At 39.1% G+C, this 25546-nt stretch overlaps 1 protein-coding gene across 1 annotated transcript in view; it reads right to left on the reverse strand.

Moving 5' to 3' along the window:
* Positions 1–25546, reverse strand: part of NIBAN1 (niban apoptosis regulator 1) — a 160361-nt gene that overhangs the window by 27069 nt on the left and 107746 nt on the right. The window contains exon 6 of the mRNA XM_082650151.1: positions 3752–3867. Coding sequence (XP_082506277.1) covers positions 3752–3867 — 116 coding nt within the window. The remainder of the gene's footprint in view (positions 1–3751; positions 3868–25546) is intronic.

Genomic DNA, 25546 nt, shown 5'->3' on the forward strand with positions numbered 1-25546 from the left:
TATGATTAAGTTCTTAGCAGACATGAAAAAAATGCAAATAAATTCAGTGCTTTAAACAAAAGATGTCATATTCTCAAACTCAGTTATGCTATGCCCTTTTCTTTAACTACTTGGTAGCTTCTTTGGGGCGCTGACCTCTTTTTTCTGTGGGTCGTAGGACAGACACCTTTTCAGCTCCATGTGCGAGTGGTTACAGTGAAGCTTACCCTCACCAGGCCCCACACAGTAAAGTCTTGAAAGTTATTTCCTTTTACCAGCTTCTTAAAGGATCGCCTGACATGGCTCAAAATGCGTATCTGTCACAGACTGGCTTTGTGACTCCGGCCAACTTCTCCGAATGTTCTTTCTCTCGCCTGGAGGGTACCGGACAAATCATCCTGAAATGCCTTTCCAGTGCTCACACCTGATGAGTCTGTGATTTCACCAAAGAAACTTAGATTCCTGGGGGAGCAACACTTCATATTGGGTCACTTGATAACTCCAGATTTTACTGATTTCTTCTCTGGTTTTTGTTTTGTTTTGTTTTCCCCTTTAAGGTATTTTTTTTATACAGCAAAATTAACACCTTCCTGTGACTGCTTTGTGCTAATGCTTTATGATGTCCATATATGAACAGACCCACATATGTACCCGCACACACTGCTAAGGCTGCCTTGTTCTCTGGATGTTTCTAGGTATGTCTTGCCTCACCACGATGGCAAGGGATGAGTCATTTCATTCTTTTACACTTTAGAGCAATTCACACCTATCAGCCCAAACTAAAGAGCAGAAAGTCAACAAAAGAAAACAAACTCAATACTTAACTCCCAGAAAGGACTTAGTACCTGCTTTCAATGCAATCATGAAGGAATGTGAGCTGATGTGAGATTTCAAATGAAAGAAAAAATCAAGTACTCTGGCTAAACTCAAGAAGCTAAATAACTGTTTAACTTGGTATAGTCCCATGGTTGATGTTGATCTTTCACTGAACCAGAAGCCATCATTTGCTTTGCCATTTATCCACTTAGCATGTGACCAAAACAATCAGCTCCACAAGGCAAGGATCATGCTGCCTTGTCCATCTCTGGTTCAAGAGCACCCAGCATAGTGCCTGGAATATAGCAGCTCAATAAATAATTGTTGAATGAATAAAACTGAGCAAGTCACTTAATCGCTCTATTCTTCCCTCAGTTTTCTCATTTACAAAATGGAAATAATAACTGCTCTACATATCTCATGAGATTGATAAAATGAACAGAGTTAGGATTTGAACATAAAAAGTACCATACAATGGCATTTTAATACTGGTATATCTATTAAATATGCATGTTTATATAACAGGCCAATCAATGGCAAGTAGTTCAGCCTCCCCTATGCTTTCGTTTTTCTTTTTGGCATAAGTATGGCTAGTCATTAATCCTCTCAGATGTATAAATGGATGTGCTTCCTCCAAATATCAGAAACCAAGAATTGATTAAAGTTCTTGAGTAAGTCTCAGGATGGGAAATAAATGAGTTTAGAATCCACCAAAAAAAAAAAAAAGAAAAAGAAAATAAACAAACGGGACCTAATGAAACTTAAAAGCTTTTGCACAGCAAAGGAAACCATAAACAAGACCAAAAGACAACCCTCAGAATGGGAGAAAATATTTGCAGACAAAGCAACTGACAAAGGATTAATCTCCAAAATTTACAAGCAGCTCGTGCAGTTCAGTATCAAAAAAACAAAAAACCCAATCCAAAAATGGGCAGAAGACTTAAATAGACATTTCTCCAAAGAAGATATACAGATTGCCAACAAACATATGAAAGGATGCTCAACATCACTAATCATTAGAGAAATGCAAATCAAAACAATGAGGTATCATCTCACACCGATCAGAATGGCCATGATCAAAATATCTACAAATAAATGCTGGAGAGTGTGTGGAGAAAAGGGAATCCTCTTGCACTGCTGGTGGGAAATGTAAATTGATACAGCCACTATGGAGAACAGTATGGAGGTTCCTTAAAAAACTAAAAATAGAACTACCATACCACCCAGCAATCCCACTACTGGGCATATACCCTGAGAAAACCATAATTCAAAAAGAGTCACGTACCACAATGTTCATTGCAGCTCTATTTACAATAGCCAGGACATGGAAGCAAGCTAAGTGTCCATCAACAGATGAATGGATAAAGAAGGTGTGGCACATATATACAATGGAATATTACTCAGCCATAAAAAGAAATGGAATTGAGTTATTTGCAGTGAGGTGGATGGACCTAGAGTCTGTCATACAGAGTCACGTAAGTCAGAAAGAGAAAAACAAATACCGTATGCTAACACATATATATGGAATCTAAAAAAAAAAAAAAGGTTCTGAAGAACCTAGAGGCAGGATGGGAATAAAGACGCAGACCTACTAGAGAATGGACTTGAGGACATGGGGAGGGGGAAGGGTAAGCTGGGACGAAGTGAGAGAGTGGTATGGACATATATACACTACCAAACGTAAAGTAGGTAGCTAGTGGGAAGCAGCCGCATAGCACAGGGAGATCAGCTCGGTGCTTTGTGACCACCTAGAGGGGTGGGATAGGGAGGGTGGGAGGGAGATGCAAGAGGGAGAAGATATGGGGACATATGTATATGTATAACTGATTCACTTTGTTATAAAGTAGAAACTAAGACACCATTGTAGAGCAGTTATACTCCAATAAAGATGTTAAAAAAAGAAAAAGAAAAAGGAAGAAGAAGGGGGAGAAGGAGGAGGAGAAGATTCTGAGTCATATGGTAAAACAGTAAAGAACAGCCCACTACCATGAGAAAATGATTTTGGCTTTAGATGTTTAATGACCATACAAAGGCAAGACACCATCTGGCATCTTCCAAATATTGTTCCCTAATAACAAATTTCACACTTGCTATTCTGGGATATGAGGGGAAATTAAAGAATAGCATTCTTGGACCCTGTATGCCTTTAATTAAATAATGCCCATACCCAGCCTCCTCTTCCTGGCTGAATCAGCTGTGTGATTGGTGTCCTTATGGAGGATGAGGTCACATCATGAAATACAGTCTCCTTGGAGATTGTAACAAAGTGCCTGGTACCAAACCAACCGAGACACTTAGCCTATGACTGACATTTAATCAGGGTCTTGGGAAATTATACTGGACCACAGGGAATAGAGTACCAGAAAAGGTAAATGAAACATATAGAAAACTACCTAATGCTTTCAAAATTTGTTTCCTTTAATTATTTCCTTTAGAAATCATTCCATAGATAAAGACAGCTATTGGCCAAATACTTTTCCAACAACATCTCATTTAATTCTCACAACCCTGCAACACAAACACTGTCATTCCTATTTTTTTCAGAGGAGTAACCTGAGACTAAAAGCAGTTAAATAAGGTTGGCAGGCTTTAACCCAAGTCTTCTGACCTAAAGCCCCACCACACACCTTGCACTATGCCACACTGCTCACATTTGCTTCTAGTCTGGAAGCATGAGGTCATTTGAGAGAATATGCATTTTCCAGAAAGAAACTGGAAGTAGCTCTTCCATTGCAGTTGCAGTATTTTGGGCTGCCCTATTTAGTGTCTGGTCTGGAGGTCTTTAGAGAAGGTGTCCAATAGTTTGCTGACCAAACGCTTCTAGACAATGAGAGAAATGGCCTTTGGAACCACATCCTCCATGCTTGCAACTTTTTAAATTTGCTTATTTATTATGACCCTGACCTCCTACCACTCAGATGGAGAATAGGATCCAAAAGTCTGAGCCCCATGTTACCTGGACTTCATCTCCAGTGATCATTTCCCACGAGCCATAGTGCCCCTTCTCCTGTCGGAAGAATTGCACAGCTTCTAAAAAGGCTTGGACTTCAAATGTCGTCTGCTTCATGTAATCTAAAAGAAAGAGGCAAGGGCATTTAGCAAACAAAACCACTTTATTTTACATTTTCCCATGGTTCAGAGACCCAGCATTACCTGAATATTACAAGGGATAGGATTATGAGACACAAAAAAGTTAAGCAAGTACTGAATTCCAAATTCATTTGCAGGTGTATATCACATGACTTGCTCACTCTACCAGCTGATTAATTCTATCAGTTACTAGACATGCTGGTTATGACCAGAGCAAATCTATCCCCCTTTATCTCTCTTGTATTTCCCTCAGACACCCAGGCACTTAGTGGCTTTATGCCACCAACTATAACACCTCAGTAAGGCAGACTATTCCTCAAAGTGCCTCATGTACCCAAGGTATCCCCTCCCAGTTTCCCAAATAAAATTCCAATTTCTCTGTGACCTGATATCAACTTTCTGTCAAAAGGACATCAATATAATAGGCTGATTTATACAAATGAAGGATAATAATTGCTAACACATATAGCAAGATACTGTTCTTCTAAGCATGTTACATACTTCATTGAAACCTCACAGAAACGTCTGAGGTGAGTATTATCATCTCCAGCTTGTAGATGAGGAGACTATAGCACAGGAAGCACAGAAAGGTGAATTAATTGCCAAAGGTCATATACCAATAAGGGTATGAACTCAGATAGTTTGACCCAAGAGCCTGCTTCTAAGCACTACACTATACTACCTCACATACTGGTTTTTTGATTTGCCTTTCCAAACATATTGGATTTTAAAAGGTGTTGTATCTGAGAGGTAATATCCTACCACAAAGGAATGGATACCTAATGGTATAGGATTTTTTTTTTTTTTTTTGCAGTACGCGGGCCTCTCACTGTCGTGGCCCCTCCCGTTGTGGAGCACAGGCTCCGGACGCGCAGGCTCAGCAGCCATGGCTCATGGGCCCAGCCGCTCTGCGGCATGTGGGATCTTCCTGGACCGGGGAAAGAACCCACGTCCCTTGCATCGGCAGGCAGACTCTCAACCACTGTGCCACCAGGGAAGCCCGGTATAGGATTTTGAAGTGTGCTAAATGGCCTTCCTGGAATTCCACAAATCATACCGTGCATGCAAATATCTTCATTTCTGCAATGGACTGAATGCTTGTGTCTCCTAAAATTCATATGTTGAAACCCTAATCCCCAATGTAATGATATTTGGAGATGGAGGCTTTGGGAGGTAATTAGGTCATGAAGGTACAGCCCTCACGTTGGACTTAAGCCCTTATAAGAAAAGGCTCGCTCTCTTGCTCTCTCTCTCTCCTCTCTCTCTGTCTCTGTCCAGACACTGGATCTGCCACTGCCTTGATCTTGGACTTCCAAGACTATGGTATTTTTGTTAGAGCAGCCCAAACTGACCAAGAGAATTTTCATCACATAAAACTAGCTCATGGAGGATACAGTGATAACCGAATTATAGAAATATTAGCAGGAAAGTGAATTTTAGAAATAATCTAATCTAACAATAAAGAAATCAAATCTTAGAAAATGGAAATAAAGTAGGCAAAGTGAAATGACTGAAAGGGTCAAGTCTCCTGCCTCCTGCTTCTCCCCCAGTAGGACACAAAGTTCTCTTGCTAATAGCATATGATCTGTATTAATAGGGCAATATTAGATAGGTCAGTTGAAGGCAGCTGATTCACTGGTGGGGGGGACCTTCAGAGCTTTAAGCCAGTGGGATTGCTCAGTCAAGGACTCAATGGTTGATTCGGGGACTGAGCAGAACTAAAAGAGGATCAATCTGCCCTAAAAGGGGACAATCAATTCATGGATTGTAGATGACTCTTTTGAGATTGGCTTACTAGGTCATAAACCTCAGGAACTTGGAAAAGAGAAAATACAAGGAATAGCCTCTATATGAGTACAAGCAGGGCTTCCCTGGTGGCGCAGTGGTTGAGAGTCCGCCTGCTGATGCAGGGGACACGGGTTCGTGCCCCGGTCCGGGAAGATCCCACATGCCGCGGAGCGACTGGGCCCGTGAGCCATGGCCGCTGAGCCTGCGCGTCTGGAGCCTGTGCTCCGCAACGGGAGAGGCCACAACAGTGAGAGGCCGCGGCAGTGAGAGGCCTGTGTACCACAAAAAAAAAAAAAAAAAAAAAAATCTAAATCAGAAAAAGGGCATGTCCCAAGAATCAGGTTTTCAAATTGAAGTGTTTTCTTCCTTGCCATTTATTTATTTGGTTTGGCAATTGATTTAGTGTTTAATCTTAGAGGTTTGGAAAACACAAGTTAAGGTCTTGGTATAAAATTGACAACAAGGGGGCTGTGATATGGGGCTCAGTACACTGGGAGGAACTATACCAATTGAGATGGAAACTGTAATTACTACATTGAGATTCAAAACTGACTCATGTGCTCTTATTTTTAACAGCTGTTTTCATTTCCAGCCTAAGGAAACAAAGAGATGGAAGAAAATGTGGTACTTAGATGGAGTGAGTATTGCCAGACCCATAAGCCTGGGAATGAGGTTTAAGTTCTTCAAGTCCTTACAAGAAGCATCAATTTACTTCTTTCTCCCCTAGCTGACCTCAGTAACCGGAGAAGGTATCTGAAATCATGGCCATACCATCTATATCTATATACATATATATGTAAAGAAAACTATGACACTCCCCCTGATGGCTGCTTTTTCAAAGACCTTTGGAGAAAATAACTGAAGAAATGAGATTTGGAGGCAATGATGTGGGAGCCAGAGAGAAGTCAAGGAAGAAGTGGAAGAGCTAGAACGCAGCAGTGGTGCAGGATGAGGCATGTTAATATAGGCAGAGAAGAAAAGTATTAGCAATCAAATGGACCACAAAGGAAATTATAGTCTTTGAACAGCAGTAATGAAGTTTAAAAAAATAAGGGCATGAATCTCCATTCTGGACTCTACCATTAAGCCAGACTTACACTGGATTTTAACTACTCTTTTTCCTTATGGTAAAAAGGACCTAATCACTGATTTCATCATTAGATTTTTAGATTATAAACGGATTAAAGTAATTTATATAAAACTTTTAGAACACTATCTGTCACGTAATAAGTTGCTTTCTGGATATTGGTTCTCATGATTATAAACAAAGTCCAATAGAAACTGCCAGATCATTAAGGAAATAAAGACAAAGGTTTGCTTTGTAAAGGACAGAACTACAATGCAATGCTCATATGATCTTCACTTCTTCTAAGCTGTTTGCCAAGGCATTGCTGAACTCAGCCAGAATGTACAGGTGTTTGAAAGAAACCAGATTTTCAGTTATTTAATCTACTTCCTGCCACAGATCCCACGGGAACAAATTCTGGGCTCATAATCACCCATGCTCCTGCCAACAAGAACTTGAGAGTTAGTTCCATGGCCCCCAGAATCAACAATGGGTTTTGGTCTTTCGGCCCTCTCCTGCAAGCTGACTTAGAAAAATGGCAGGCATCAGCTCAGACTCTACTTTTCCAACGTGCTGTAGTCATGAGGATGCTCAAGGAGACAGACGTGCTGGGGAGAACTCAGGCATCATTAAATCCAGCTCCTTCAATTTACGGATGAGGAAACTGGAAGAAGAAATGGTTAATTTCTTAGCTGAAGGTCACACAGCTGGTCAGAATCAGAGCCAAGAGTTGAAAAAGTGGCTCTGGCATGTCATAAGCAGCCTTGGCATTCATGCTTACTTAAATCATAGACTATGAGAGTTAGAACTGATCTCAAAGGTCACCCACCCCAAGCTCTTTTCAATGCTGGGAGACTTCAGAATCCCTGAGACACTCGTCCAGCCTTAGCTTGAACATTTCCAGTGACAGGAGGCTCACAATTTAATGAAATAGTCTTTTTTGTCACTGAACTGCTGTAATTATTCGAAAAATTTTCCTTCTGTTGAGCCAAAATCTGTTTCCATGAACTCTCATTAATCCTGCTTCTGCCTTTCAGAGCAAAATAGACAAGTTTACTCTTCTTCCATATGGTAACTAAAAGATAGCTGAGTCTCCTTATCTTCCTGCAATCATTCTTTAAACAATATAGTTTGGGGATTTTTAAAAACTTGGCCCTCCTCTTTCCTTCCTTCCCTTAGTGACCAATTTGAATCTGTCAATATCTTTCTTAAATTTGGACCTAGACTGAATACAACACAAAGAGTATTGTCTAACTGGTGCAAATATTGTAAAATGGAAAGATTACTTTCCTTTTTCTGGTCCTTAACCTCTTTTTTAATCAACGATAGCAAGCTGTTGGCTCATACATTTCCTGTAGTCCAATAAAATCCCTACAACTTTTTCATAAAAAACCCTTGTCAATCTAAGCCTTTTCTAACCTATACTTCTGCTTTTGATTTTGAAGTGCAGGCTTTAACATTACCCCTGTTAAAGTACAACTTACCGTGATCAGTTCAGTGCCCTAGAGCCTGCCAAAATCATTAAAAAATTGTAATTCTGTCCCCAGACTCCCTTTTTTACCTCGGTATCATACGAAAATTTGGTGGGCTTAACCTTCTGTGTTTCTATCCAACTCACTGACAAAAACATTCATCAGATCAAAGGTGAGGACAGAGCCCTGGGAAACTCTAAACATTTTAGGAGACATGTGGGAGACACATCTTGGCCATTCACTCAACAATCACATCCTCGGGACCAAGACATGTCTATTTTCCTTAGTCCCTCCCTAGTTCTCATCTGTGCAGCTGCATGGAAAACTCATATTTGGGAGACATGATTAAGGACTTCTGCAAGGGAAAGAAAGCTTCTCTAGGCCCCTTGGGGACAATTATTCAGGGGGCCAGCCAGAGAGAAATCGTTTTTGTTTTTTTTCCACTTATACGGATTTACTGCATGTCTGAGTCAACTGAAACGCCAAAGCTCCAAGGCCTATGTAGTCATCCTGGATTTTAACTCTGGCTGCTGTGTCGGGACTCCCTGACTCGGGCTGGGTTTGGAAGCTGCCTTGTTATTTTATTTTATTGGTAAACGGTGCCAAGCCATGTTAGCTGATCTGCCTGGTGATTTGTGAAAGTTATGTAACAGCATTACTCACTACACTGCTATGGGGTTCATCTCACTAATGTATGCTTCCAAACTGTCTTCAGCTTCAGGTCATATGTCGTCTTTTTTTTTAGGAGACCTGCAGCAAGGCTGTTTGTCCTAGTTTCTCTTCCAGAGCACAGAAGCAGCCCTGGGGAAAGTAACCAACACTTACTGAATACTATCATGGAGTATGAACCATAAGAGTTGTTTACACACACTATCTCATATAATCCTTCCAATAATCCCATTAGGTAGGAATTCATATTCCCACTTTAAGGCTGACAAAGAAACTGAGTTTCAGAAAGGTTAACTAATCCGTTTAAGCTAGTATATGGACAAGCAAGGCCTATTTGCTTCCAATGTCCTGTTATGACACTCTATGGTTTTATCTTTTTAACTTTTTATTTTGAGATAATCGTAGATTCACATTTTTATAAGAAATAATACAGAGATATCCAATATATCCTCACCCAGTTTTCCCTAATGGAAATATCTTGCAAAAGCTATAGTACAATATCACAAGCAGGAAATTGACACTGATTCAATCTAGCCACCTTATTCAGATTTCATCAGTTTTACCTGCACAGGTGTGGTGTGTGTGTGTGTGTGTGTGTGTTGTGGTTTAACTTTAAAATTATTTTATTTTTTTATATCTTTATTGGAATATAACTGCTTTACAATGTGGTGTTAGTTTCTGCTGTACAACAAAGTGAATCAGCTATAGGTATACATATATCCCCATATCCCTCCCTCTTGAGCCTCCCTCCCACCCTCCCTATCCCACCCCTCTAGGTCGTCACAAAGCACCGAGTTGATCTCCCTGTGCTATGCAGTAGCTTCCCACTAGCCATCCATTTTATAAAGTTATTTTAAATTTTATTTCCTTCTCAAAGTTTAGAATCATATAATTCTAGAATTTGACTATATCACAGGGATCATTTAGTCCAAACCACTCATTTAATTAGTGAGCAGACTGAGGGCAAGATAGAATGTGATATGCATTATTAAAAACAAAACAAAAGAAAAACCCTCTCATTGGAATTAAAAATGAATGATGTCTGTTCTAATGAAATGGTAATAAAAGTTTTTATTTTTATTAAAAAATTTATTCATGACCAACTTAAGCCAATATTTATTACCAAATTGTAAATAATAACTCTTATGAGAACTAGCCCCAGGTTTACTTAGAAGTCCCTGAATAGTATTCTGTAAACTGCCAGACGAAAATATTCATCTATTGGCCAAACCATGTCTGTGTTAGTGAGCACAGACCTACCAGGAAGAGAAGAGGAATAAGCCAAGAAAGAATGTACACCTCCTGAAGATCCAGGGACCCCAGAATGAATTATAATGGTGTTACTCTAGTTGAACATACAAAGATACGAGAACTCACTCTGAGGATATAAAAGACTTCTTAAATAAATGGAAAAAAGGTGTTTCTATTGTTTTGATAGAATGTTTTAACCACGCAGAAAAACTGTATGCTTCATATAGCTAAAAGTGGTATATCTCATGAATTTCTGACTTGTCAATAAATATTAAAAGGCTGTTTGTTAACACAGAAAATGAAGTGGGAATTACTAAAACAAGTGAAGACAAACTAACCTCATTTCCTTTAAATAAATTACATTGGTAGGGCTTCCCTGGTGGCGGAGTGGTTGGGAGTCCGCCCGCCGACGCAGGGGACATGGGTTCGTGCCCCGGTCCGGGAAGATCCCACATGCCGCGGAGCGGCTGGGCCCGTGAGCCATGGCCGCTGAGCCTGCACGTGGGAGCCTGTGCTCCGCAACGGGAGAGGCCACAGCAGTGAGAGGCCCGCATACCGCAAAACAAAACAAAACAAACAAACAAACAAAAAACGAATTACATTGGTAGAATAGCTGCCATTGACTTTGGAGACATCCTGTATCTAGATTTTAGCAAGACAAATATTAGAGTTGTGCATAATTTTGACTGACACACTGAAGAAATTTAGGTTAGTTGATAATGCAAACGAACATAATGAAGTAGGTAAACAGCCTAAATGATGGGTGCGGGTTAAAGGGCTGATGTTACTGACATCTTAGAGGAAAACATTTTCAATTACTTGGAAAAGGTAATATATAGACAGACAGACAGATAGAGATAGATAGGTAACCAGGGTTTCACTTAACTGTGAGCTCAGTACAAGTCCGTGGTGTGATACAGTCGTACATAAAGCAGGTGAGGTTGGACCACAGGAATGTGGAATATACCAAAGACAATGACATTTATAGATAGATCCTGAGATAGACCACTCTGAGCTTATCATTATATACTTCCAGCTCATGCTGAGCAACAGAATATTTTACAAAAAGTTTAAAAACAAAGAAAAAAAGGTGGAGTATTCTGAAGAAGACCAAGTAAATGAGGAATCTCACAGCCTTGGAAAGAAAAAACCTAGAGGGAAGAATTCTTTATCTGTGTGAAGATCTGCAATGTAAAAGAGGACTGGATTTGTTCCTTGTAGATTCCAGATACTAGAGTCAGGATAGCATGGTCCGAAGTAGAGTGTGGCAGATTTTGACTCAATATTTTCACTCAAAATTTCTAACATTTATCTTAGAGTGAAATAGGCTCCAATAAGTTGTCAAAAGTTCCCCTGCAAGAGGAAGTGCTCCATCAGGGCTGAGTTACCTTGTAGAAGGTGTATGGACTTGCTTAAATCTCTCTATTATACACTACCATGACATTGTGTACCTCCTCACCATAGTACTTAGAACAATTATAATTTCATAGTTGTTAGTATAATCATTTTAATATGCCTTTTCCCTAGACTGTAAGCTCTAGGAAGACAGGAGACTGCTGTTCACATTCATCACTGCATCCTCAATCCCTGGTCTAGTGTCTGGCACATAAGATAGAAAGAGAAAGAGGGAAAAGAAATGAGGGAAGGAAGGAGGAAAGAAAGAGAGGAAGGGAGAAAGGGAGGAAGGGAGGGATTCAAATACTAGAGAGAGGGCTGGATTAAATCTCCTTATAAATTTCCTTCTAAACTGAGATTAACAAAACCCAGGCATGGCGAATGAATCACATTCTCTTCATGAGTCTTTTCCCTACTGTTGTAAAGAATTTCTGAAGGAAATGGATGTCCTCATCCCAATGCTTCTCAGACTTTGGCGAGCATCAGAATCCCCTGCAGGGCTTGCTGAAGCAGACTGTTGGGCCCCACCCCAGCGTCTCTGATTCAGCAGGTCTGAACTAGGGCCCAAGAATGTGCATTTCTAACAAGCTCTCCAAGTGATTCTGCTGCAGGTGGTTTACAGGCCAGATTTTGAGAGAACAAATTACAGAGAAGAAAGAGATACAGTAGAAGACCGTGGCTCTTCAATGCTTAGGGTCTTAATGAGGGCTTTCCCTCATTATCAGGTTAAGAAATGTCCCCTCTGCCAACTGCTCACCTATTTAACACAAATGAACCCTTCTACTTACTCAAAGTGATGTATAAAAATAGTACTATGACGAAGATTTATCAGCGGTATGTGGATAAGGAGCCACTTTAGGCAGGTTCAAAAGGACATCATCTCATGCAACTAGAACTCTACCCGTGGAAGGGAACTCCCACTCACTTCAGAGTCAATCATTGTCTGGACATAAATCCTCAGATGCAACCCTAGTTAAACCTCATTTTCCCTTTTTTGGTACTCAGTGGATATGTGGACTATATTTTCTGTGGCAGCCTTCTTTTCTTCAGCATATATTATCTCACTTTCTTTATCTTAATTTTTTTCAAAGTCTCAAAGAGATAGAAATGACCTATGCTCTCATCTCTTCCAAAGGTAAGGATGGTGTAATCGAACTCCTGGTAAGGAAGGAGGAAATAGTTTATTCTTTCCAAATATCGTGAAGATACTCTGTGCCCTGAAGCTAGGTTCATTGAATATGTCTTCCGTGGCCCTGAAAGAATTTGTCTATCACGCTATGTATCTAAGACACCTGGGCAGAGTCAGGCCAAGAGAACAATGACACAATCAGTCATTTCCTATCTGCCCAGGACAAACATATATGGCTTTACATGGGTGAGATTTATATTCTAAGACAGTGAGTGCAGAACTGTTTCCCAATCCTCTAATAACTATTTGTGGAGATGATGCTGAAATGCCTCAGGAGGAAAAAGTAATTACACCCAAAAACATAAGCAAAACAAATGAAGACTATCTAATTTACTCTTTAAAATGTGAATTTTTAAAGAGTTCCCTATGTCATGTTTATAGGCCGTTGTGGCAGTGCCCACAGTCGGGTAATCTTTCAGCTCAGACCATGGAAACTGGGTCAGGTGCCTCCCACTGAAATTGTGGGGAGTTGTGTGGCTTACTCCCTGCAGGCAAAAACTTAACCACACAACCTGGACACAATTTAAAGCAAGCCTGAGTGTTCAAATGCATAGGGAAGATGCTCCTCTAGCCACAGACTTTTCTTCCATTTTTGATGACACTGTCTCTTATTCCTGGAAATAACTGTTTACACATGGGTCTTGGTATAATTTGTCACTGCAGAACACAAAAATATTAGGGAAATTCTTCCTGGCTGATTCTCTGGATGACCTTAATATTGTGAGTTCAGAACACCTTGCCTAGTCTGTGGAAGCATGCTTCCACAAGTAAAGGAAGAGGTTTACATTAGGGAACAAGTCACTGGTGCTAACTGGCATCACTTCACCATATCCTAGCCTGACACACCCACAGAGTGTCCTGCTGTCTGATGATGTATCTGGGGATTTCTCACTCATCATCATCATTTATCATCACCAGTGATTAATAATAGCATTCACCTTGCACTTGTCAGAAGATTTTACAGCTTACATCTCATTTGATTCTCACAGCAATCTCATGATACAGGTAAGCCAGATGTAATCATTCCCAGGTAGAAAATGGAAAGAAATGAAAATCAAAGAAGTTTAAGTCATTCCCCAAGGTCAGATGAATACATAACTCCTTTTATCAGGTCATCAAATGAAAGTTAAAATAATCGGCAGAAAGAAAATTTCTACTCCCATACAGACTCAATATCAAAAAGGACCTAACCTTACTTAAAACTTCTAACTACAACAGAAGTTGTAACTACTTTTATCTAGGATAAAATATCTTAGTTTCCTATATTATTTATAACAGTTTTCCAAAGACCTAAAAAATTAAGTTGACCCATGCTCCATTCCCTTCCTAAGTAGGTACGGCAGCCACAGACTCCTGGAACCCATTATCCTGCCCTGATTAAGAAAGTGATGAGCCTAGTTAATCCACGGCCTCCTCCTTAGGTTTGGGGGGTCACTATATAGTTTAGTCCTCAGATTCTTAGGGACCAGATCACTTTATAAAAACTAGGAACTTCATGGGCTTCCCTGGTGGCGCAGTGGTTGAGAGTCCGCCTGCCGATGCAGGGGACACGGGTTTGTGCCCCGGTCCGGGAAGATCCCACAGGCCGCGAAGCGGCTGGGCCCGTGAGCCATGGCCGCTGAACCTGCGCGTCCCGAGCCTGTGCTCCTTAAAGGGAGAGGCCACAGCAGTGAGAGGCCCGCGTACCGCAAAAACCAAACAAACAAACTAGGAACTTCAGCAGTCATGTACCAATAAAAACAGTGTCCACATTCCTGACCTATTACAAGAAGGGGCAGTGCTGCCAACAGAGTTCTTTTTAATTTCTGGGTTAGCTGAGCCTATTATATGTACCAATTTTGCAAAATCGTTTTAAGCCAAAAGACACCTTGAAAGCATCTTGCTATTGGGGAGGCTGAAGGCCTGACTCTACAGCAGCATATACTGTGCCACTAAATGATCCACTGAATGTACTTTATAGGGTAAGTATGTGTTTTATCATGAAAACTCTTAAGCATTCACAATGATTTTCAGTAAAGTCCAAGGAGCATCTTGTTTAATAAGTTGGTTAACAACAAGTTTGAGCAAAACATGATCAGATTACTGAACGGAATATTATGCAGTCACTAAAATAACAATTATGATGACTTAGACAAACTGTGGAAAAACAGTTTGGGGAAATTTTTCATTGCAAAATCCAGGTTATAAAAATTACACATACATCCTGATTAAACAATGTAAAATACGTACCCATAGGAGCCTTGACTGGGAGGGAATGCATAGGAAATGGGAAATGAGTTATGGGGACTTTGTATTTGTGACTCAAACTTTATGAGATGTATTATGATCCTTAGGAAGATTCGTGATGACCTAATGACTTTTTTTGTTTTGTTTTCTTTTCTTTTCTTTTACCAATCCTCTCATGACCATGAACAATATTTGCCCCTCCAGAGTCAAAACAGTCCCGTGGCGGTTTGTCTCTTAAATCCTCAGAGCACCAGCAGTTGCCACATCGTGGCACGTTCCATGATCCCCAACATTCAGGGTCCATAGTGAAGTGTTTGTCAATTAACTGATGTGAGTGGAACAGCCTTTCTCTCCCTCAGGACAGGTGGGACCCAAGCCTGGTTCCCCATGCAGTCCATTAAGCAGTTTCCAGTGTGATTTCAACTGAAGAGGTCATGCGTTTTGTCCTCTCCTTAACCATACTGTTTAGTGTGGTTCACTCAGAATAGGTCTCTGCTGACTCCTTCAAGTGTTTCTCTTCACAAATGGAGGGCAAACCCTTACATCTTGGAGCCCTTTGAGCTTGTCACAAATATCCTTTGAAGTATTCCTATCCTCAGCTTACCATGAAAATTGAACAGGGTCACAGGATGACATCATGTCCTTGAGGACAAGGATGGTCGTATTCATCACTGTATCCTAAGGCCATAGAACAGTGCCTGGCACCAAATGTTCTTTTGAATAGACCAATGAACAAAGAAATGAATGACTCAATAAATTCAGAGGCAGCATAGAATAGTGCGGACAACCGTCTACAGGGAATAAAAACTGGGTGCTATTTCTACTTCTGCCACTTCGGCTGTGGGACTTGAGGTGAGTTAATTTGCTACTTTGGGCCTAATTCATCTCACTTGAAATGAGAGGCTGTCAGGTCTCCGTTTTCGGCTATGAAATAGTGTAATCCTATGATAAACTGCAAGTACAGTTAGTTTATCAACACCTGGCTAGTACTTTCCATGACAGTGTTCCAACTTGGGGATATAAAGTTCCAGCTGCAGGACCACTTCATCCTTTACTTCACACTAAACTTTCTTTCTCTCTCGCAAATAATGTGTCTTTCTCTGAGCTGCAGAAAGTAATCAGTGTGGCTATTAGAAAATATTAACTTACAGATGTGGCTTTCATTACATATTCTATTGGCTAGCGCTGATCTAAATTTCTTGGCCCTCCCCTTTCCCCTTTCATTAACCTAAATAACAGTTCAGTTTGTGGTTATTATCACTGGGCTCCCCACCTGGGCTATTTAATTAATTATGCTAATAAAATGGTGAAAATACTTGTTTGCCATTTCATGGTCTATGACAAGATTATAGTAAACCTGATTTGTCTTATGTAGAATATTAAATCATGGACTTAAGTCATATGGGCTTGGTCTCTAAAATACCCTTATTTTTTTCTTGAAAAAGTAGAATCTGCCTGATATCTTAACTTTTAACAAAAGCATCTTGATTTACAAAATCTTCCAGTTCTCCAGGAACACCATCATATTAGTTTGGATGTTTATTTAAGCGTAAACTATAAGATCATTAAAAGACTCTAACTCAGCCAGAAACTTCTCTTTTATAAATGCTGCAGAATAGAACATATTATATCCTTTATCCAAATCAGAACTATCAGGTGGGATATAGGTCGGTTCTTAATTATCTTTGTTGACTAAGGAAAGCGATGACAATGATAATTCTTTAAACTTTGTTTGCTTCTGTTTTTGTTTTTTTTTGTTTTTTTTTTTTTTTGCGGTACGCGGGCCTCTCACTGCTGTGGCCTCTCCCGTTGCGGAGCACAGGCTCCGGACGCGCAGGCTCAGCGGCCATGGCTCACGGGCCCAGCCGCTCCGCGGCATGTGGGATCTTCCCGGACCGGGGCACGAGCCCGTGTCCCCTACATCGGCAGGCGGACTCTCAACCACTGCGCCACCAGGGAAGCCCTGCTTCTGTATTTTGTGTCTACATTTTAATTCAGAAGAGTCTGATGTCCCAGTGATTCACCCTCTATTAAAACAAAGAACAAAGTTGCCTGATGGGGAACCAATTTGTGCTCGGCTCTTCCTCCTTCCTTACTTTAAGTGATGGCGTCTGAGACCGATGCTGGTTGAAACGACTCCCTTCCTTTTCCTTCTTTTTTTTTTGCTCCTTCTCCAGCTCCACCACCCCTACATGTGCACTCACATGTATGCACACATGTGTACACACACCCAGAAACAAATCTTTCCCTGGGCTGCGTGAAGTAATCAATACTGGCTCTAAAGGCTTCCCCCAGGATAACAGAAGGGAAAGTGGGAGGGCAGACTCTAGACCAGCGCTGCCCAGTAGAAATATAATGAAAGCCACATACGCGATTTTAAATTTTATAGTAGCCACATCATAATAGTAAAAAGAAAGTTAAGATTAATAATATATTTTATTTAAACCAATATATCCAAAATATGTAAGCAATAAAAATTATTAATGAGATAGTTTACATTCTTTCTTTTTTTCTTTTTTTTTACTAAGTTTTCGAAATCTGGTGAGTGTTTTACACTTGCAGCACATTTCATCTCGGACTATCCACGTTTCAAGTGATCAGTAGCCACAGGCGGCTAGTGGCCACCATGTTAGACTGCACAGCTCTGAATGTTCATGGTTTAAGTTCTATTGTTTATCTGAGTGGGGGCAGAGGAAGGAGACAATAAAAGAGGGCACGCCACTGCACGCCTGAACGGTATTCAAGCAGCATGATTGCAAAGGAGATGTATTCAGATGTATTCCTACTCTAAATCAATAAACAAGGAAGAAACCTGACTTTATCTCTAATTCATTGTTACACACATAGCACAGTTCATTTACTAGAATAACCCTAGGAGTACAATAATGCACGAAAATAAGAAAGAAGATGACTTGCAACAAGTCCTTATATGGATTAAGGTTAGAGTTGAAGACCCTTGACAATTACATCTCACTCATAAGCCCTGCCCCATGGGCAGTGAGGAATCCTTACGGCTTTAACTTTGAGGGCTCTCTAACAACAATGCCGTATCATAATAGTTCTGCTTAGTGTGGCTAACCACCAACGGACATATCAGATGAGATCATTTCCAAACAGGATACAGCCTTACAACAATCTGCTATATTTGTAGCAGCAAATTGTTCACCCCTCTCTTATGTTCCACCGAAAAGAAAAAAAACAGCTAAAATGCTTGATGGATTTAGGTGCCTCCTGTTCCTACTGTAGACAATCTCAGTAGTTGCTATAGACTTGAAATACATGATGTAATCAACTCATTCCATGGAACTATTTGGAAGAATTGGCCTGATGATCTAATTCTCTTATGGTAAAACAGAGAAAGAGGAAATAAAAAGAAAACCTCAACTCCTGTGTTGGAAGTATCAAAGCTTCTGAATGCATAAGAGAAACAGAGAGAGAGAACGTGCACGCACATCTCTTACCTTGATGTGTTAGTTATAAGCAAATACCTCTTGAGTATTCACAGCTCTTAATGGTATTTTTACCACTAAGGAAGACATGATGGAATCATAGAACTAGAATGGACTTTTAATGTCTAGTTCATTTCTCTACGAGTAGGGTAGCATTTATTTATTTAATAACTGAAATACCATATAAATTATTCCAGACCCATGATCATTATTCATAATAGTAAAAGCTAATACTTATTAAGTAGTACATTCCATGTGTGGGTTTACAAATCAAAATTAATCAAGTTTAAGTCATTCAGAAGACATTCTCTCAGTCTTTCCATACATCAAATTTTAGAACACAAGAGTTCTCGTTCTCAGGCAGTTCTCCCTTGTGGGGGACCTACATTTCTCATGTTACAATTGAGAACATTTCTGCAAGTAGCATCTTCAATGGAGTTAGAAACACCATTGGAAAATCATTATTGTGTCTTCCCAGACCTTTTCTTTCAAGCTGAGTAATACAAGTATCTCTAAGATTCCTTACAGTTTTTATTTTTCAACCCCGTACTTGCAGTTTTGAATCTCCTCTGATAGCACTCTACAACTCCACATTTCTTAAGTTTTAGGCTGGACGTAGTTCTTCCTATTTAACTTAATATTAACATAACCTTATTTAATATAACCTTATTGTATTTAATATAACCTTATTTTATACTGCAGCCTGCCCTGACCCCTTCACTTCCAGCACCCTTAAACCCCCATAATCTCCCCTACTATTTTTCCATAGCACTTATTACCTTTTATCATATTTCATAATTTGCTCATTTACTATATTTATGGTTTATTTGCTGTCTCCCCCATCAGCCCCTAACTAGAATATAAGTGCACAAGAACAGGGATCTTTGTTTTGCTCATTGCTGTACCTGAGTTCCTAGAATAGTCCCTGGCACGTAGTATATGCTCAATAAATATAGACCTGATCAATGTAAATTCACAGTTTCTAATTAAGTTAATGTAGAAGTATTCATCTAGACACATGTTTCTAGCTGAACTGTAAGTATATCGGGCAAGACACAATTAAATGTCTAATTTAAAATAAATGTTTATTTTATTACAATAGAGAAGAAAACTGGGTTATACTGGAAGTATTCATTCTTTAAAAAGTTTGTTACTCTTCAGTAGCAAGGATTGGGAGCACTGATTATTTCTGTTTTATTCCCATATTTTTCTAATTATGAACACTAAGTCCACAAATCTAGAATATTCAGAGTTATGTTCACTCACTTCTCAATTTAAATATAGGTATCAAATATTAAATCTATTTTAGGCTCCTAACACCTTTACCTGTATTATAAGTTAGACCTCATAATTTTAGATTAAAAAATATTGTGCCTACATGCTATCTGGAGAAAACAGATCCAACTTCCATCTTTTAAACAGCAATTTTATTGATGTGGGTTTATTTTTGATCCCCATTTTATCCCCAATGCTTTTTATGGTGACTAAAATATAGTAGGGGGAAATCTTAAATTATTATTTTTTTTTTGTAAAAAATGAAAAATAATTCTGGCAAACTAGGAAAAATTTGACGAAAGACATTTGGGGGAAAAGCAACAAATACGGTGTATTCTAAAAAATTTTAAAGTAGGGAAAAAGTGATAACTGATTGATGTAGAACTGAGAAAAATCATATTTCAGCCAGAATCATTGCACCTATGGCCTAATCCCTATCATATATTCACTCACTCACCAAACACCGGTTGAACATGTTCTATGTATGAGTCACTGTGAAGAATTCTCTGAATAGAAGGGAAAAAGATTTGGTTCATAGGCATGAAGTTTAGTGTAGGAAATAACGATAAATCCACCATCTCTTCACCATTGTATCCCCAGCACCCCAAACAACCACAGGGCAGATGTTCAATTTGGTAAAAGTGGTACAAAGAATGGCTAATTATCCATAAGACAATAAAGGGTGTAATAAATGCTATCAGAGAGAGCAAAGGGCCACGGGAGTTAAGAAGGGAAAGGAGTCTCTGGTTTGGGATGGGAACGTTTTTCTGGAACAGGGAGCTAAGTGGACAAGGATAGGTTGAATTGTGGGTGTTCAAGGCAAACGGAGGGGCATGATCTAAAGCAAAAAGGCAAACCACACAGAGCACACATGAGCTGTCCTCACCAAACAGCATTTCCTGTTTTCAAATATCTGAGCTATGAAATCTTCAAACCTACCTGCAGAAAGGGTTTTTAATTTATATTAAGTGCAGATATAAAATTATGTGTATGAGGCACCGTGCAAAGGACTGAGGACAGAGACTGGCACTTGTGGCTTCTCTACAGCTGCTAGTAGCTTTCCTTCCTCTCCTTCACTCAGTGTCCTAACTGCAGCCTTGAGCTTACTTGGCAGGAAAAGCGCACATTACAGGCATACCTTGGAGATACTGCAGTTCGGTTCCAGACCGCTACAATAAAGCAAATATCCCAATAAAGGGAGTCCCATGAATTTTTTGGTTTCCCAGTGCATATAAAAGTTATGTTTACATTATACTGTAGTCTATTAAGTGTGCAGTAACATTATGTCTAAAAAACAATGTATATACCTTGATTAAAAAATATCTTATTGCTAAGAAATCCTAACCATCATCTGAGCCTTCAGTGAGTCATAATCTTTTTGCAATAGTAACAACAAAGATCACTGATCACAGATCACCATAACAATAATAATAATTAAAAAGCTTGAAATATTGCAAGACTTGCCCAAATATGACACAGAGACATGAAGTGAGCAAATGCTGCTGGAAAAATGGCGCCAACAGACTTGCTTGATGAGAAATAGCCACAAGCCTTCTATGTGTAAAAAACGCAGTATGTGCAAAGTGCAATAAAGCAAAAGCACAACTAAACAAGGTTTGGCTGTACAACACTCTAGTGTATCCCCATTAGTGTGAGTCTGGTCTTTAAAGAGTTTTTATAATCCTCCACTGAATATGACATGTAATAAGTTAATACTTTCTAAAGTAATTTATAAATTAATGCAATTGCAATTGGAATTCCAGCAGGCATTAGGGGATACTTAGCTACAATGAGTGTGAATTCATAAAAAAGACTATATGCCTAAAGTAGTCAAGAAAAGTATAACATGAATGAATTGTAAGGGGAAACTTCTCTTATCAGATATAAGAACACACAACAAAAATCTACCGTAATAGAATCAAAATCACATTAACATGGGAATAAGTAGATCAACAAAAAATAAAAGAGAATATTTAGATAACCTAAAGATTATATATATAATGTTATATGGCAAAGATAGTAGCTTATTCAATTATTCAGTGGGGAAGGTTAGATTTAATAAATGGTGCTGGCACAACTGGTTATCCACTAATTTACATATATACAAGTGATTTTCAGGAAGACTAGAGATTTAAATATTAAAAATAAAGCAATATAAAAACTTCAAGAAAAATCAAGGGAAATTACATAATAAGCTAGGGGTAGGGGAAATATTAACAAAGGCAGAAAATCCAAAAGCCATAAAACAAAAGATAGACACATTTGACTGTATAAAAATGAGACATCTTTGCATGGCAAAATATATCATAATTAAAGGTTAATGACAATATGATTAAATTGCTCCCAAATTCCTATATAGGTCCTTGATGTATTACATCTAATCTGAAAATATCTTGTTTACATTTATTTCACAGTTTTTCCTTCTTTAAAACTTGTAACTCCTTTGAGAGAATGTGGGTGACAAAATATGTTAACTGTATTATCAGTGCTAATAAATTAGATTTTTTCACTTTTCTCTGGATTATCTGGGGGGGGGGTTCCATTCCAGACACATGTGTGTCTCCTATTGTAATCATAGTTTGTAACTGTAAACTGACATGTTCCTTTTGGTGTCTGTAATCCTGGTTCATTTAAGAACGATTACTATTAAAAAAAAAAAAAGAAAGATTACTATTACAGAAAGTGTAAAATTTTCTCAAAAACTTTCCCTATGCCTCTGTAGAGAAAAACATCTTTAAATAAATGTGAAATATTCGCATTTTTGAAATATGGGTGGCAAAAACCCCAATATGATTGGCTAATGACAACAGATAAATGATGAATTTGAGAAAAATGTTTTTAATGAAGAGATAGAAAAGAGTTACTATCTGCAGATGAATGGATAAAGAAGATGTGGCACATATATACAATGGAATATTACTCAGCCATAAAAAGGAACGAAACTGAGTTATTTGTAGTGAGGTGGATGGACCTAGAGACTGTCATTCAGAGTGAAGTAAGTCAGAAAGAGAAAAACAAATACCGTATGCTAACACATATATATGGAATCTAAAAAAAATAATAATAAAACAAATGGTCATGAAGAACCTAGGGGCAGGACAGGAATAAATATGCAGATGTAGAGAATGGACTTGAGGATATGGGGAGGGGGAAGGGTTAGCTGGGATGAAGTGAGAGAGTGGCATGGACATATATATACAACCAAATGTAAAATAGGTAGCTAGTGGGAAGCAGCCGCATAGCACAGGGAGATCAGCTCGGTGCTTTGTGACCACCTAGAGGGGTGGGATAGGGAGGGTGGGAGGCAGGGAGACGCAAGAGGGAAGAGATATGGGAACATATGTATATGTATAACTGATTCACTTTGTTATAAAGCAGAAACTAACACACCATTGTAAAGCAATTATACTCCAATAAAGATGTTAAAAAAAATGGTTATTATCTGAATTTTCACAGAGCTCTTACAAGAAAATAACCAAAATAGGGAGTGGGGGTAGAGAACAAAAGAATGAATGGATGAATGAAAATGGTCAAAGAACATCGATGGACAATTCACATAAAAGTAAATTCACAAGGCCAATAAATACTGGATAAGATGCTTAGACTCACTGGTAGTCAAAGAAAGGGCACTCTAAGTATCAAGGAGATTCACTCCCCCCGCCCCCATCAGCTTGTCACAGCAGAAAAAAGAGCAAAAAGGCCTATTAGTGACAGGAATGCAGAAACAAGAGTGCTCTCATATGCTGTAGAAATGTGAAATTTTACAATTCATCAGAAAATTAATCTGGCAACATCTACTAAATTAAAAATACATTTACCATTAAATTTAGTAATTCTACTTCCTTTTCACTGCCTCAGAGGAAAAAGAACATGAGGATACATGCACAAGGATATCTATTTCATCATGAATCGTAGTGGTAAAGCAGGAAGCAAAGTTAAGGCTGTCAATAAGAGAATGGTTGAATAATGTAGGACACAAACCATGAAATATTATTATATGGCCACTAACTAATGAGTCATAACTATGCCAATTGACTTGGATAGATTTCCATGAGGTCCTATTGAGTAAGAAAAAAAAAAATGCAGAAAAGTATGTATCACATACTTTTAATACAGTCTTATTAAAAAAAAACAGTGACCACAAAAACCCCCTATAATGTATGTATGTATATGGAGAAAAATATGGAAAGATACATATAAGGTTTTTAATATTGTTTACAGAGAAATGAAGAGAATAGGAAGGAGAGAGCAAACAAAAAAGCCTAGAATTTATGATATCCAATTTATGCATTTATATAAACTTATATCTGTCTTTTATATATATATATAGATGGATAGATAGATGAGAGAATTTTAAATAAAATAAAACAAAAAGGAGGAAACATTTGTCTCAAAAAAATCACGTAGTTCACTAAAGCCCTCTGCTGCCTGCAAATTGGTCCTCCTCCCACCCACGTTTATCAATGCTGCTTTTCCTCCATGTGATCCTGGGTAAGGCACCCAGCCTCCCTGTGTCCTTATCTATCAAATGATGGCGGTGGAGCACATGATTTCAAGGTTCTCTCCAGCTTTGGCATCATCATCTGATGCCTCTGAAAACACAAATCTATGTTTGTATTTCCCAGGTAACCATGCAGCCTACAGAAAGGGTCAGAAAGCAGAAGCAGACTATATCCCAACGGTTTTAACCGTTCTCTTTTTAAAAAGTTTTCTTGACTAGGTAATCAGGCCAATGCTTATTTTCATGTTGCTGTGAAACCATCACCACGGTGTGCAAGCAGGCTCACTTGCTGTACATTGCTGATGTGCTTTGCAGGGTTCACTGAATTTCTGTTGGATGACTTCTGGCCACCAAATAAGCATTTTAAGGGAAGCGCTGGGTGCCAGTTTCATGAACAGCATGGTGAGAACTCCATCGCTCAGCAGGGAACTGAGGCCTGGAACTGGAGGAGGGACAGCTGAGCAGAGTGCGTGCGAGGCAATCAGCTTTCACTGTTGTCACCCTAACACCTCACGGTTCTTCAGATGATAATCAATCAGCACCCACGTGCTCGGCACATCAGAGTCATAGGAAACTGGAACCAAAGCTGGAAATTTAGGGCAGAATGGGCTAGGGTGAGATGGCGGTGGGAGGAGTGGACATCAGAACAGGGACTATAGACAACAAATAGAGAGAGAGAGAGAGAGAGAGAGAAAGACAATAAGAAAAGGTTACAAGAATTGGCCCTCTCTTGAATAGCTGAAAATAAACCCAAGAACTGTTGTGTTGGGAGGGGTTGGACTTAAAGCTACAGGGTTAATACAGGCTGGAGTTGTAGACTGAGGAAGCAGTAAGGAGGAAGACATGCCTCGATGGGCATTCACAGATACGCAAAGCTGCAGGCAGTTGGGAATACGCAGTGAAGTTCAGTAAGAAGCACACACCCCCTAAATATAGCACTGGGAGAGGGAGATGTGGCAAAACCCTCAAATTTCCAGAGTTTAAAAAAAATTTAATTTTGTGAACATGCTAAAAGTTTCAAAATATTATAACATCAATTTCAATCATTGCAAAATTGTGACTTAGATGTCACCTCTTTTATTTATCCTCAGACATCATGAAAAAATGTGTTTATTAGAATAGAAAATAAAAGAAAAACTGTGAATACTGTTTATGGGATGACATTACAAACACTGACATGTCATTTTATGAAAATGTTTTTGTATCTTAAAAATAATTATAATGTATGATATGTATTCAGCATTTACTGTATGTCAGTCATTGTACTAAGTACTCTTTTGCATTATTATCTCACGGAATTTTCACAGTAACTACATGAGGTCAGCACTATAAGTACTTCTCTCTTACTGATGAGAAAAGCGAAGAGTAATAAGGGTAAAT

The sequence above is a fragment of the Grampus griseus genome (assembly GCF_964374135.1).
Source record: "Grampus griseus genome assembly, chromosome: 1".
Taxonomy (NCBI): Eukaryota; Metazoa; Chordata; class Mammalia; order Artiodactyla; family Delphinidae; genus Grampus; species Grampus griseus.